The 13,495-nt window shown below is 41.1% G+C and overlaps 1 protein-coding gene across 1 annotated transcript; it reads left to right on the forward strand.

The window, feature by feature from the left end:
* Positions 1-4,879: 4,879 nt before the first annotated feature.
* On the forward strand, positions 4,880-13,191 carry bco2b (beta-carotene oxygenase 2b). Its single transcript, XM_063493655.1, has 12 exons — positions 4,880-4,916; positions 5,007-5,205; positions 5,293-5,504; positions 5,583-5,698; positions 5,824-5,926; positions 6,002-6,130; positions 6,339-6,499; positions 11,340-11,507; positions 11,632-11,769; positions 12,006-12,188; positions 12,800-12,910; positions 13,075-13,191. The coding sequence occupies exons 1-12, from the start codon at positions 4,880-4,882 to the stop codon at positions 13,189-13,191; spliced, it is 1,674 nt and encodes a 557-aa protein (XP_063349725.1).
* Positions 13,192-13,495: the final 304 nt, after the last annotated feature.

A 13,495-nucleotide genomic window follows, 5' to 3' on the forward strand; every position in this document is an offset into this window, starting at 1 on the left:
AGTGATTCCCCCCTTTTGGATTTCCCTGGAGCCCTGTCCCTCACATTGTTGTATATAGCACTGCCCTGCACTTCCTGTATATACACCTGGTGAACTCTGTAAATAAATCCTTGTGTTCAGCTGATTCAGGAGTCCCGCGTTTGAGTCCCCTGCATTGAACCTTAACAGATGACAATGATATTAAATAAATGTTTTAGTGTTTTAGTACAGGTGGCTATGGAACTGGATTAACATCCACCACCAGCACAGCAGACAGAGCAAAATGATAGATTAACATAATTGGAGCCACACCCAGGGCGTGTTTTGGCTGGATATTTCACAGCTTCACTCCATGTACATCTTAACCTGAAGAACAAGGACAATCAATCTCTCCCTGAAGACAAAAGGCAGTTCGAGAGGAATGGAGTTGACTTCAAGAGTCAACAAGGTGAACAGACAGCAACACTGCCCTAAACCTTAAAGGGTTCCGCAGCATGTACAAATACCATCATGGATGGAAGCATGCTCTCCCAATCACAAGCTGGGAGGTTCACCAGCCACATCACTGTGTGTGAATGGACTTGAGAAGACTGTCTGAGTTTCACTTTTGCCATACTGGGAGTTGAAATGGCAAAGGAAGAGACTGAAAAGAGTGAAAGACATGAGGCAAAGCTGAAGAAGAACGGCCCACTGGGCCTCTGACACGCCACAACTGTGAACTGCTGCAGTCGCAAGAGAGAGACAGAAGCTGTGAGAAGTGGGGGGAAGAGAGCATGGAGAAAAAAATGAAGTCTGTTGTTGTTAATGTGAGAGCACATGAAAATTGGGTTGGAAAACTGTGGCCGACTGTCTTGTGGATGCTGAGAAAGAGTCCATAGGATCGCAACAAAGGTAAAAATAAAATGCACACAAACACACATAAACAGAGAAATGTGAAGGAAAGGCAGCTTTAAGGACATGCCCTGCTGAATCTGCAGCTCCACTGCACACACATCCATTAAACCTGCCTACTAACACACACACATGCAATGAAGATCAGCTTGTTACCTCTCATCAGTGTTAAAATAGTGTAAATTTAACAGACACTTGTTATCAAATGCTGAGTGTATCCACTGCTGACAACTAACTCTCCAGGTTGCAGGACAATAGTTTAACTTTTGTAAAAGGAAGAAAAAAAAAGAGATATTCTGGTATGACCAACCAGAGATCAGACAATAAATTTAGTTTTTAATATGGTAAATTGTGATATGCTTTCTGATTGATTGGAGCGACACAAGTAATTTACTGTATGAAGGAAATTCTCTTTTGTGATAATATTTTGAACATGCAGGTCAACTTAGTGGGTTATGAGCTGATATGCAATTTACAGTGGCTTGCAAAAGTATTCGGCCCCCTTGAACTTTCCCACATTTTGTCACATTACAGCCACAAACATGAATCAATTGTATTGGAATTCCACGTGAAAGACCAATACAAAGTGGTGTACACGTGAGAAGTGGAACGAAAATCAGACATGATTCCAAACATTTTTTACAAATAAATAACTGCAAAGTGGGGCGTGCGTAATTATTCAGCCCCCTTTGGTCTGAGTGCAGTCAGTTGCCCATAGACATTGCCTGATGAGTGCTAATGACTAAATAGAGTGCACCTGTGTGTAATCTAATGTCAGTACAAATACAGCTGCTCTGTGACGGCCTCAGAGGTTGTCTAAGAGAATACTGGGAGCAACAACACCATGAAGTCCAAAGAACACACCAGACAGGTCAGGGATAAAGTTATTGAGAAATTTAAAGCAGGCTTAGGCTACAAAAAGATTTCCCAAGCCTTGAACATCCCACGGAGCACTGTTCAAGCCATCATTCAGAAATGGAAGGAGTATGGCACAACTGTAAACCTACCAAGACAAGGCCGTCCACCTAAACTCACAGGCCGAACAAGGAGAGCGCTGATCAGAAATGCAGCCAAGAGGCCCATGGTGACTCTGGACGAGCTGCAGAGATCTACAGCTCAGGTGGGGGAATCTGTCCATAGGACAACTATTAGTCGTGCACTGCACAAAGTTGGCCTTTATGGAAGAGTGGCAAGAAGAAAGCCATTGTTAACAGAAAACCATAAGAAGTCCCATTTGCAGTTTGCCACAAGCCATGTGGGGGACACAGCAAACATGTGGAAGAAGGTGCTCTGGTCAGATGAGACCAAAAACGCTATGTGTGGCAGAAAACTAACACTGCACATCGCTCTGAACACACCATCCCCACTGTCAAATATGGTGGGGGCAGCATCATGCTCTGGGGGTGCTTCTCTTCAGCAGGGACAGGGAAGCTGGTCAGAGTTGATGGCAAGATGGATGGAGCCAAATACAGGGCAATCTTGGAAGAAAACCTCTTGGAGTCTGCAAAAGACTTGAGACTGGGGCGGAGGTTCACCTTCCAGCAGGACAACGACCCTAAACATAAAGCCAGGGCAACAATGGAATGGTTTAAAACAAAACATATCCATGTGTTAGAATGGCCCAGTCAAAGTCCAGATCTAAATCCAATCGAGAATCTGTGGCAAGATCTGAAAACTGCTGTTCACAAATGCTGTCCATCTAATCTGACTGAGCTGGAGCTGTTTTGCAAAGAAGAATGGGCAAGGATTTCAGTCTGTAGATGTGCAAAGCTGGTAGAGACAGACCCTAAAAGACTGGCAGCTGTAATTGCAGCAAAAGGTGGTTCTACAAAGTATTGACTCAGGGGGCTGAATAATTACGCACACCCCACTTTGCAGTTATTTATTTGTAAAAAATGTTTGGAATCATGTATGATTTTCGTTCCACTTCTCACGTGTACACCCCTTTGTGGAATTCCAATAACATTGATTCATGTTTGTGGCTGTAATGTGACAAAATGTGGGAAAGTTCAAGGGGGCCGAATACTTTTGCGAGCCACTGTATGTGTTTTTTGTTTGCTTGTTTTTGCAGGAGCAGGAGGATGACAGAGACCAGAGGAGGGGGAGACCTGTGGGTTCACATGAGTGTGGGTGGGCCTTGCAGACTTGACCCTTTAGCTGCTACTTTTCTGTGTTACTGATTTTGTGTGAAGGAAACTGTGTTTTACTGGCTGCTTGTTGGTTATAGTATCACACTGTGTTGTTGAGAAAATGTTAAATGTTACAGTGGGAAAATATGTATTCAATGTGAAACACATACTGTGTTAAAATCAGTATTACTCCTTTCACAGAAAAGGAGGGTTGATTTACAGCAGCACCTCTGGAATCTGTTGATCCAGACCTGACATCCTGACACTCCACTGCTAATGTTTTTGTTGTCTGAGGGTCTTTGTGGAGGATTTGGCACAGACATGAGTGAAGATGAAGCAGGATGTGCAGTGAACACAGAACATCTTAGTATTGGGCCCATTATCATATCACTGCTGAGCTCACAGTGTGAAAACAAGTGAGTGACATTACCTAAGAAAAGTCACTGCTTACAGTAGTTTTGATTAAACACATGGGATGATCCATGGTTTGGACAAATTATGGCAACAGTAGTGTTTCTAGTGATTTGGGGAAATAAACTGCACATGGCACACTTGTGTCTGTTTTGTTGGATGCCTTATTACTCCTATGACCCTACAGTTGTTTGCAAGTGTGAAGTTTGTATTTGCTCACTGATTTTGGTTTCTAGGTAATTGTGGTGTGGCTGATGGCTCCAGGCGGAGCCAAGAGTTAGACCCACTAAACATGACATTAATACTAATTTTATTCTCTAACACAGGGTTTACTGGGCTGGAGTGAAGTTACTGTGGAGGAGAAGCCCTGATATTGTCTGAGACATGATCTAACTAACCTTTTCCTTTTGTTATTCTCCTAGTTCTGATGAGTTGACTCATGGGAGAGACCAAGTGTCAAAACGAGGGATTCCAGGTTTAACATGAAACTGTTTTCCATGAGTTTTTCATGATGATTTTTCCATGGCTTTTCACTGTGATTTGTGGGATTAACAGTTCATGTACAGGTATTAAACATCTACATGGGGTACAGACATGTTCAGATAAGGTTTTGATAACCGATAAGTGAAGTTCACTAAACTGAAAGGAAAATGTGGATTGATGTTGGTTAATATGTTTTCCAAATGGTTAGAAGTTTTTATTCCTAGTAAGGAGATACAGGTGCAGTACCTACCGCAATACAGTAGGTTTTCTACATTAAAACTTTAAGAAAACATCATCTTCAAATGTAAAACTTAAAGCTGATTAACAGCAAATTTAAGAAAAGAGAATGCATTTAATATCAGGTGTCAGAATACAGAAAACCTACAAGTCTGCTAGCTTTGTGAGGAACCAAATGAACTTCCATCAGTGACACTCACAGTGTCCTTACTGAAACCAGAAAAAGCAGAGTCATCCTGTTCATGGCTGATTCTTTTGAGTACATTAGTGAAACATGATACGTGACAAGAACACAACAGACGCTCTTTTTATTTGTGCTTAAGAAAAACCCAAATGTAAAAGACCCCTTTTAGAAAGAAAATATTTTCATATGCAGATTGATTATGTGCATCTGTTTTAAAAAATCATCCCTCTAAGCCACCCATCCAAGTTCATCTGGTTTCACTATGCTATATATAACCATGCATATTAAGCTTAACTAAAAGAGTCAAAGGAATGATTTGAAAGACTGGACACGGTTATTTGCTGTTTTTTCCAGTCAGATAAAGTGATCATCTGTTACTGCTTACATTTTTGATTGCCGTTTGCTTCTGTTTTGCACAGAGTTAAACAAGCATGAAATGTCTGATTGCATCCTTTTTGCTGTTTCTATGGTACGTGTCAGAAGGACAGTATAAAATCAGGAGTCAGTGTACGAACCAGCAGCATCTCAGAAGAGAGACTAAGCTACAGAAGGCTTAGCCACAGCCATGGATACTGTCAAACATCAGAAAAAGAATACTTCAGGTAAACATTAAATGCTACTAGCTGCACACACTAACATTATTTTACTTAAATTATAACAATGTCCTTTCTGATTATGTTTTTTTCCAACAGCACTCAAAAAATCTAAGTCTGTGAAGAACAGCAATCATTACACAAATGTACGCGGTCTGCCTTCTATCGAGAAGATTGTGAGCTCAGTGGAGGACACCCCCAGGCCCATCACCACCCAGATCATTGGTACAATCCCAGAATGGATCAAAGGAAACTTCCTGAGAAATGGGCCCGGAAAGTTTGAGATCGGAAACCACAAGTGAGTGCTGCATCTTTGTGTGTTTATCCATCTGCTTCAGACATCATGAAGCTCACTCCCCTTTGCATTGCATCTATTTCTCTACAGATTTAACCACTGGGTTGATGGCATGGCTCTCCTGCACCAGTTCAAAATATCAAATGGGCAAGTGACTTACAAAAGCCGCTTCCTGTCCAGCGACAGCTACCAGACCAACAAGGAGCACAATCGCATTGCGATATCTGAGTTTGGGACTGTAACCATGCCGGACCCCTGTAAAAATGTCTTCCAGCGCTTCCTGTCAAGATTTGAATCACACAGTGAGTATCTTGAAGACAAAGCAGCCTGTTGATGCACTTGCTATAGAATAAGTAATTCAAAGCTTTCTTTCCCTCTAGAGCCCACAGACAATGCCAACATGAGTTTTGTGACCTACAAAGGTGACTATTATGTCAGTACAGAAACCAACATCATGCACAAGGTGGACCCTGAGACACTGGAGACGACTGAAAAGGTACCATGAGTGTAATGATATACGTGCAGCTGAAGTTTTAGTGGCACATGTATCAAACTGTAAAAGTAGGTATAGAAGCAATAAAAACTGCAAACCTTTTGTGCCATTGCATTTGTTTGTATTAGGTGGACTGGAGCAAATTCATTGCTGTGAATGGAGCCACAGCACACCCTCATACTGAGCCTGATGGTACGACATACAACATGGGAAATTCCTACACCTCGAAAGGTATTTAAGAAACATCAGATCCATTTCCACACTACAGGTTACGGATCAAAGATCTAACAGTATCTGGCATGACAGGATCATACTACAACATTATCCAAGTGCCACCAACCAAGAAAACAGAAGATGAAACCCTGGAGGGAGCCACAGTGCTGTGCTCGATTCCTTCAGTGGACAAGACCAAACCTTCATACTATCACAGCTTTGGTGAGCAAAAAGTCTCACGCAGTGAAGCATGCACATCTTGAATTTGGGAATAAAAAAGCACAGGTATCACAATGGAGTGGTACTCTGAGTTGATGTATGGAATGAAAATGATTTCAATCACTGGTTTTCTTATAGTCCTATAGTCTTACTGGAGCTGAGTCCCGCTGCAAAGAATCATAAATAGAAACTTCTTCTCATTTCGTTATAGCGATGTCTGAGAACTACGTGGTGTTCATTGAACAGCCCATCAAGCTGGACCTGCTGAAGATTATGACAGGCAAGCTACGAAGAAAAAGTATCAGTGATGGCTTATTCTGGGACCCGAAACGCAAAACAATCTTCCATTTGATCCACAAACACACTGGGAAGGTAGGACTCTAACTCTAACGGAGTTTATCTTTACTGCTTTTTGCCATTCTGTAACTAACTCTGTAAATCCATGTATTCACATACATCATAATCCCATGCACTGGTTTTATTTTGAAGCATCACCTTTGCCACTTTGTCTGCTACCATGTTAGTTTTGTGGAACAATAAGTTACTTAGTGGGTGACTGTGGTTGAGGAAGTACAATTGCTCACCTACTGATCAGAAGTTGCCCTTGAATTTGCCCCACTCATTCGAGTATGGCTTAAATATTCCACAAAGCACTTGGTCAATAGACTACAGCTCTGTGTGAACGTACATAAAAAGTATTTTGAGTGCTCAAATTGAATAAGTACCAATATAGATTCCATATTTAACAAGAAGATGGAGTACAACATTTTCAAACATTAACAAACTGCACCTATAAATTGCATGGGTGTAATTCACAAAGACACTCAAGTGCTTTTAAGTGGTGAGTAACACCAAAGAAATATAATTTCCCCCACCAAACAGAAGCCTAAAGTTTTTCTGAATAACTTATTCTAGGCTATATTATTTATTTAAGAAATGCTCCATATGTATTGGGGCACTTGTTAGTCAGTGCAGCCAAATCTCTAACTCCAGTGCCCATATGGTGTCACAGAGCCCCAACAGCAGGATTTAGGTGGAAACTAAAAACTAAAAGACTAAAACTTAAAATATAACAGTGAATTTATTTACAGTGAAAATATTGCAACTAAAGTTTTACAAATTTACGGTGATGATACTGGTTCCCAATGGACGGGTGTGGACAGGTTTGATATGGGAAACATGAACATCAATTCAAGTCAAACTTTATTTATATACCACATTTTGAAACAACTTTTTTGACCAAAGTGCTGTGCAAGTTATATATAATATACACTGTATAAAAACACTTGCTAAATTAACAATAAATATAAACAAAAAATCTAATAAAACAAGTAAATAAAACTGTAATTGCATGAAAACCACAGTATTCTGTTCAACTAAACCTAAAAGCAAGCAAGAACAAATGGGTTTTCAAAGTGTTTTAAAATGATTGAGAGACTGGACAGCTCCAGTGTGAAAAGGTAAGTTGTTGCAAAGATTAGGAGCCACCACTGAAAAGGCTCTATTGCCTCTGGTTATAAACCTGGATAACAGAATCCCCAGGAGCAGCTGGTTCGTGGACCTCAGACATTATGAATCTTCATATTTCTGGAAAAATTTAGGTAAGCAGAAACAAGACTGATCATGGGACAAATGAAATTTGGAAAGAACTTTTTTGATTCAGTACATAATGGAATCCTGTTAGCGGACAACCAAATCTTTTGACCTACGTGGTAGGATGTATGTTTACAATTGGCCAGAGAAGCTTGGGCGGACTTTCAAAGGTGGCGGCAATGGCAGAGATGGTGGAGGTCAGAAGGAACAGAGAGCTCACTTTCAGTTGTGTTTAAGACTGGTGGTTAATAGCCAGGGGAGGCCTCGAATGATGACAGCCTGGTGGCAGATGAAGTCATACTGTGAGCATACGCTATCTAGGATAGCTGAGAACTCCCGAAGGAGTGGTTGGCGAAAGTGACACATCTGAGTGCAGTTCTTGATTTGGTCGCTCAGTTTGGCCATCGGTCTGCAGGTGGAAACCTTATGACAGTGACCTGGGGCTGCTTCACGGCATCTTCTGGGATGTGGTGAAGCCGGAAAAGCATGGTCTGTGAGGACTGGCTGGACTCAAAAGCAGCGGTCTGAGAGGTCCTGCATTTGATTTAAAGCGGTTCTGCAGCAATGGAGGTTGATCAAGACTTGAAAGCTGGTGCTACTAATTCCCACAGGTGTTCCAACTTTTCTGGATTACTCACAGCCCCCTCTGTCTGCATAAAAGCAGTGTTGGAACTAGGGGTAGGTTTTGATTATCGATTTTCCGATTTTAATCGATTCTAGCTTTAACCTCCTAAGACCCGAACTCTTCCACGGCATGCATTTTTAATTTCTCTTTGATATTTGGGCATATTGGGACCCGATGAATGTAAAAACAAAGAATCACCAGATTATTTTTTTTTTTACCCGATTTTTGTTCCTAAGAAAAATGAGAGCCACGTATGAGGATATTCGTTTTAAATTTTGATGGAACAGTGGCAGTATACTGTCCTCGTAAGTGGATATCAGGCCCTTGTAGAGCAAAATTTAGTATTTTGGTCTAGACAACCCAAAATGTGATGTCCACATATGTGGACGCCAGGTCTTAGGAGGTCCCTCTGACTTTTGCTGCTTTGCTTCCACCACGGTAAAATCACACTTCCTGCAGAGCTCTCTGTCTCTCTCTCTCTCAGGAATAGTTTCCCATCTAAAAACTCTGTTTTCTGCATTATTCGCTTGCTTATTACGCACCAGTCTACCGTTATGCACAGCGCTGTCGGCCGCTGTGTGTTTGTTTTTGTTTTTAATTCAACTGACTTCCGACAACAAAGTCTCATTTCTGCTGTTCAATACTGAAGAAATTTAAACTTTTTAAAATTATGCAAAACTGCAAAACACTTGGCTGTGTCTCTAATAAAACCTCTGTAACTTCGCTCTGCTTCACTTCAGCAGCATCAGCTAATGTTTATATGTTGATTCATGGTTTTCTTCTGTTTTCATTCTACTGCAGAATATTTTTAAGGTGGTTATCTGCTATAAAAAGACAGGCCAGGAAAATCTCCTTCGTGTTTTTCTGTGTTTTATGCTCTGTTACCCAAATGCTCCGGTACCTCTTGCCAGAGGTGAAGGTGAAGAGTGTGTGAGAGGGTTGTGTGGGGTCATTCACAATGCTGGTGGCTTTGCAGATGCAGCGGGTGCAACAGGTGTCTGTGATGGAGGGAAGAGGAGGCTTCGATGATCTTCTTAGCTGTTCTCACTATCCGTTGTAAGGTACTGTGATCCATAAGGTGCAGTTACCATACCACACAGTGATGCAGCTCTTTAGGACGCTCTCAATAGTCCTCCTGTAGAAGGTGGTGAGAATGGCTGGTGGGAGATGGGCTTTTCTCAACTTCCGCAGGAAGTAGAGAGGCTGTTGGGCCTTCTTAGTTATGGAGCTGGTGTTGAGGGACCAGGAGAGGCTCTCTGCCAGGTGGACACCAAGGAATTTGGTGCTCTTGATGACCTCCACAGAGGATCCATTGATGTTAAGTGGACAGTGATCTCCTGAAGTCAACAATCATCTCCTTTGTTTTGTCCACATTCAGAGACAGGTTGTTGACTCTACACCAGTCTGTTAGCTGTTGCACCACCTCTCTGTACGCTGACTCGTCGTTCTTGCGCATGAAACCCACCATAGTCATGTCATCAGCGAACTTGATGATGTGGTTCAAACTGTGCATCGCTGCACAGTCATAAGTCAGCAGAGTGAACAGCAGTGGGCTGAGCACACAGCCCCGAGGGACTCCAGTGCTCAGTGTGGTTGTGTTATAAGTGCTGTTACCGATCCGGACTGTCTGAGGTCTCTCCGTCAGAAAGTCCAGGATCCAGCCACAGAGGAAGGTGTTCTGGCCCAGCAGGCTCAGTTTAACAATCAGTTGCTGAGGAATGATTCTGTTAAATGCTAAACTGAAATCTATGAACAGCATTCGTACATACGTCTTTATTGTCCAGGTGGGTGAGGGCAAGACGTAGGGTGGTGACGATGGCGTCATCTGTTGACCAGTTGGGGCGATAGGTGAACTGCTGTGGGTCCAGTGTGGGTGGCAGCCGGCTCTTAATGTGCCTCAAGACGAGCCTCTCGAAGCACTTCTTCATGATAGGTGTGAGTGCAATGGGATGGTGCAATTAATGCATTAACCCCAAGAAACACAATGCAGTGGTTGCTAGTGTCAATCTTCCAAAATCATGTAAGCAGATCCATCCAGCTCACAAAGACGTACTGAAAAAACCAAACAACACACTGGACAAATAATGTCATCCCCTACCTACTACATATATTTTTCTAAAGTGAAAAAACTGCAACACATCGCAGAGTATATGTCACAGCTGAGGAATTTAGTGAAAGACTTTATATTTAGCTTTTAGGAGACACACTAAGGCCAAGTGAATAAACACATATTTTTTCGTAAAGGTTCATTCATAAAGAATAATTTGCAGGAATGTAGCACAATGTAAAGGTGATTAGTGTCTTAATTTTTCTTCAAGAGATATACTAAAAATAAAGATATATTTGGACGCAAAGATTTGTAGAAATGTGTATAAGTAAGTAAGTAAAATTTATTTATATAGCACATTTCATGTGAAGATGTAAAAGCACAGCTTTATTTCCATAACAGTGCAAGAAAAGTGTTTTTGTCATTAAAAATCAATGAATAATGGTAACTAATGACTGTGATCTGAATACTGATCATAATAATTGTGATAATAGTTTTGGCCATAGTTGTCCAGCCCTACATTGTAGTATGAGTGAAACTTGCAAAAGGAATGCCAATTCCCACCTGACACCTGGTGCTCTGCTCTAGCCTGTAATATTAGGTCCTGATTGACCTTTACAGCTGTGACACCATGGGTGTAGTGGGTTGGAAACTCGTGTGAAGACCTGTGATGTGAAACCTCTCATTATGACTATTAGAGATGATAACTGCTTTCCATAAATGTTGCAAATGCTAAAGTTACAAGTGACGATTTCCATTTGAATATTTAGCAACTTAAGATGGTTTGTTACATTTTTTTCTATGTAAGTTTTGGAACCATTAGAAAAGTGGAAAAAAAGTCAGATTAATTTAAATATTAAGTAAAATTACTTTAATATGAACTATTATGTAATCAATGAATGTAAACAGTGCCACAGTGCATTTCCATTGTTGTTTTTGTGTTTCAGGTAAGCTCCATCGAGTATCTTGCAAAGCCACTATCAACCTTCCATCAGATCAATGCATTTGAGGAGGATGGATTCTTGATCATAGACTTGTGTGCATCAGATGATGGCCAGGCAATCACAAACTACAACATCCAGAACATGCGCAAGTCTGGAGAAGCTCTTGATGAGGTAAGTTAGTTAAGTAAAGCTCATTACTGACTTTCCTGTGCAGTTTATGGAAAATTCTTATGCTGCTTTTGGTTTATCTGAAAAAAAGATTGCTTGTTGAAGTTAACAAGATCTTCCTCGTCAGGTGTACAACACCTTGAGTAGAGCCTTCCCCCGGCGATTTGTGCTGCCTCTCAATGTGGGCCCTGACACACCCTACAACCAGAACCTGATTACCCGGCCGAACAGCATAGCTACTTCTGTAAGAATTGCAAAGAACAAGGTAGGGCAAACAGCATGATTAACGTACATGTATCAACATGTTACTACGCACATTCTTATAGTTTCAGTTTTTTAATGTAACTATCCCGCAAAAACAGTAGGATTTTACAGTCTACAGTCTATTCTATATAAATGCTTAATTGGACTTTGCTATTAAAATGTCAACATGTAGCACTTTCACTACCTGAATCTCAGTGATTACCTGTGTTGCTTTTTTGTTTTTTAAAACCTGTGCAGGTGTTCTGTACCCATGAGGACCTCCATGGGGAGGATCTCCATGAATACGGAGGTCTGGAGTTTCCTCAGATCAACTATCACAAATTCAACACCCATCCCTACCGCTACTTCTATGGCTGTGGATTTAGACACCTTGTAGGGGACACGCTGATTAAGATGGATCTCCACGGAAAACGCATGAAGGCATGTTGTTTTATTGGAGCAAAGAAAAGAGAGCTCACATTTCCAATCTGTGGAACAAGTTAACCCCCACAAATGAAATCAACAGTTTCCAGATAGAACCAATTATATCTGTTTATATTTTAGTTCATTTTTTTTCATTCACAAAGTAAATTTGCTGAGATTTAAAGTCGTAATAAAAAATGTATCGCACACTTACTGTGTAGTGACAACTGTGACATTTAAAAAAGCATTCAGAGAGCGCAACTCACCCCAAAGGGGAAAGGGTTATATTAAAGCATTTTGTGCTGATGTCAGCCCTGGTAAGATAGAAATCTAGTGTAGTATATTGTAGTATGTATATGTAGTAACTTTTTGTGTCATTGTGAAATTATATAATGTTGTATTGAAAAACAACAGGCCTTAGTTATATACCAGGCCTCCCCCGAGGTCTTATACTATAACTAGTATAAGACTGAAGACAATCCATAAAAATTGTGGGTAATATGGAGTTAACAAACAGTAAACAAAGTTAAAGAGGACTGTCCCACAGGTATTGAGATAGCATTGTTATTGTGATTTTTCTTTTATCATCATGAATGTGACAGCCCTGGTGTGTAAATGTTCCCTCACAGGTGTGGGAACATCCTGGTCAGTATCCATCTGAGCCGGTCTTTGTTCCCTCTCCTAATGCTACAGAGGAGGATGATGGTGTCATCATGTCTGTGGTCATCACTCCAGACGAGGTTAGTCAGGCTCAGCCATTTTGGACAGGGTACTCTTTATAGATACAGTTTCCTCATACAAATGTAAAACATGGCTGAGCACGAGCTTGGAGATCGTGCCGTTGTGTTTTCTACACTGTCTTGTACACCAAGTATTTCTTTACCCATGTCTCTGTTCCCTCCAGGACAAGAGTACATTCCTTCTGGTGTTAGATGCCAAGACATTCGAGGAGCTGGGCAGGGCGGTGGTACCTGTCAACATCCCCTATGGCTTCCACGGGACATTCAGTGCCACGGCTTAGACTTTTGATGGATGTACATGTGACTTCACAGGGACACACCTACACTGTGTACATGTTGACTTAAGAGCAAAGACCCTCACTTAAAGAATTCCTTTATTTTCATGGCATAGTGATATGTTAAAGCATACATGCCTTTTTTCAGACTTAAGGTTTTATTAAGTGTCGATATAATCTGTGTTGAAATAAAATCCCTTGTTTCTATTGTTTTTCCTCAGCTCTCTGTAACTCTCTACTTTCATCAACATGAAAGTAGTGAGGGTTTTTTTAATATCTGCTATTTCATGCATTGATATAAAAAAGTAAA

The sequence above is a fragment of the Pelmatolapia mariae genome, linkage group LG14, assembly GCF_036321145.2.
Source record: "Pelmatolapia mariae isolate MD_Pm_ZW linkage group LG14, Pm_UMD_F_2, whole genome shotgun sequence".
Lineage (NCBI taxonomy): Eukaryota > Metazoa > Chordata > Actinopteri > Cichliformes > Cichlidae > Pelmatolapia > Pelmatolapia mariae.

What these genes read in the sequence shown, in the direction of transcription:
- bco2b (XM_063493655.1), top strand. Translation starts at nt 4,880, where the DNA reads ATGGATACTGTCAAACATCAGAAAAAGAATACTTCAG. An exon ending in AAATTCCTACACCTCGAAAG is followed by an intron (nt 5,927 to 6,001) that starts GTATTTAAGAAA and finishes CTGGCATGACAG; the next exon opens with GATCATACTACAACATTATC. An exon ending in TTCATACTATCACAGCTTTG is followed by an intron (nt 6,131 to 6,338) that starts GTGAGCAAAAAG and finishes ATTTCGTTATAG; the next exon opens with CGATGTCTGAGAACTACGTG.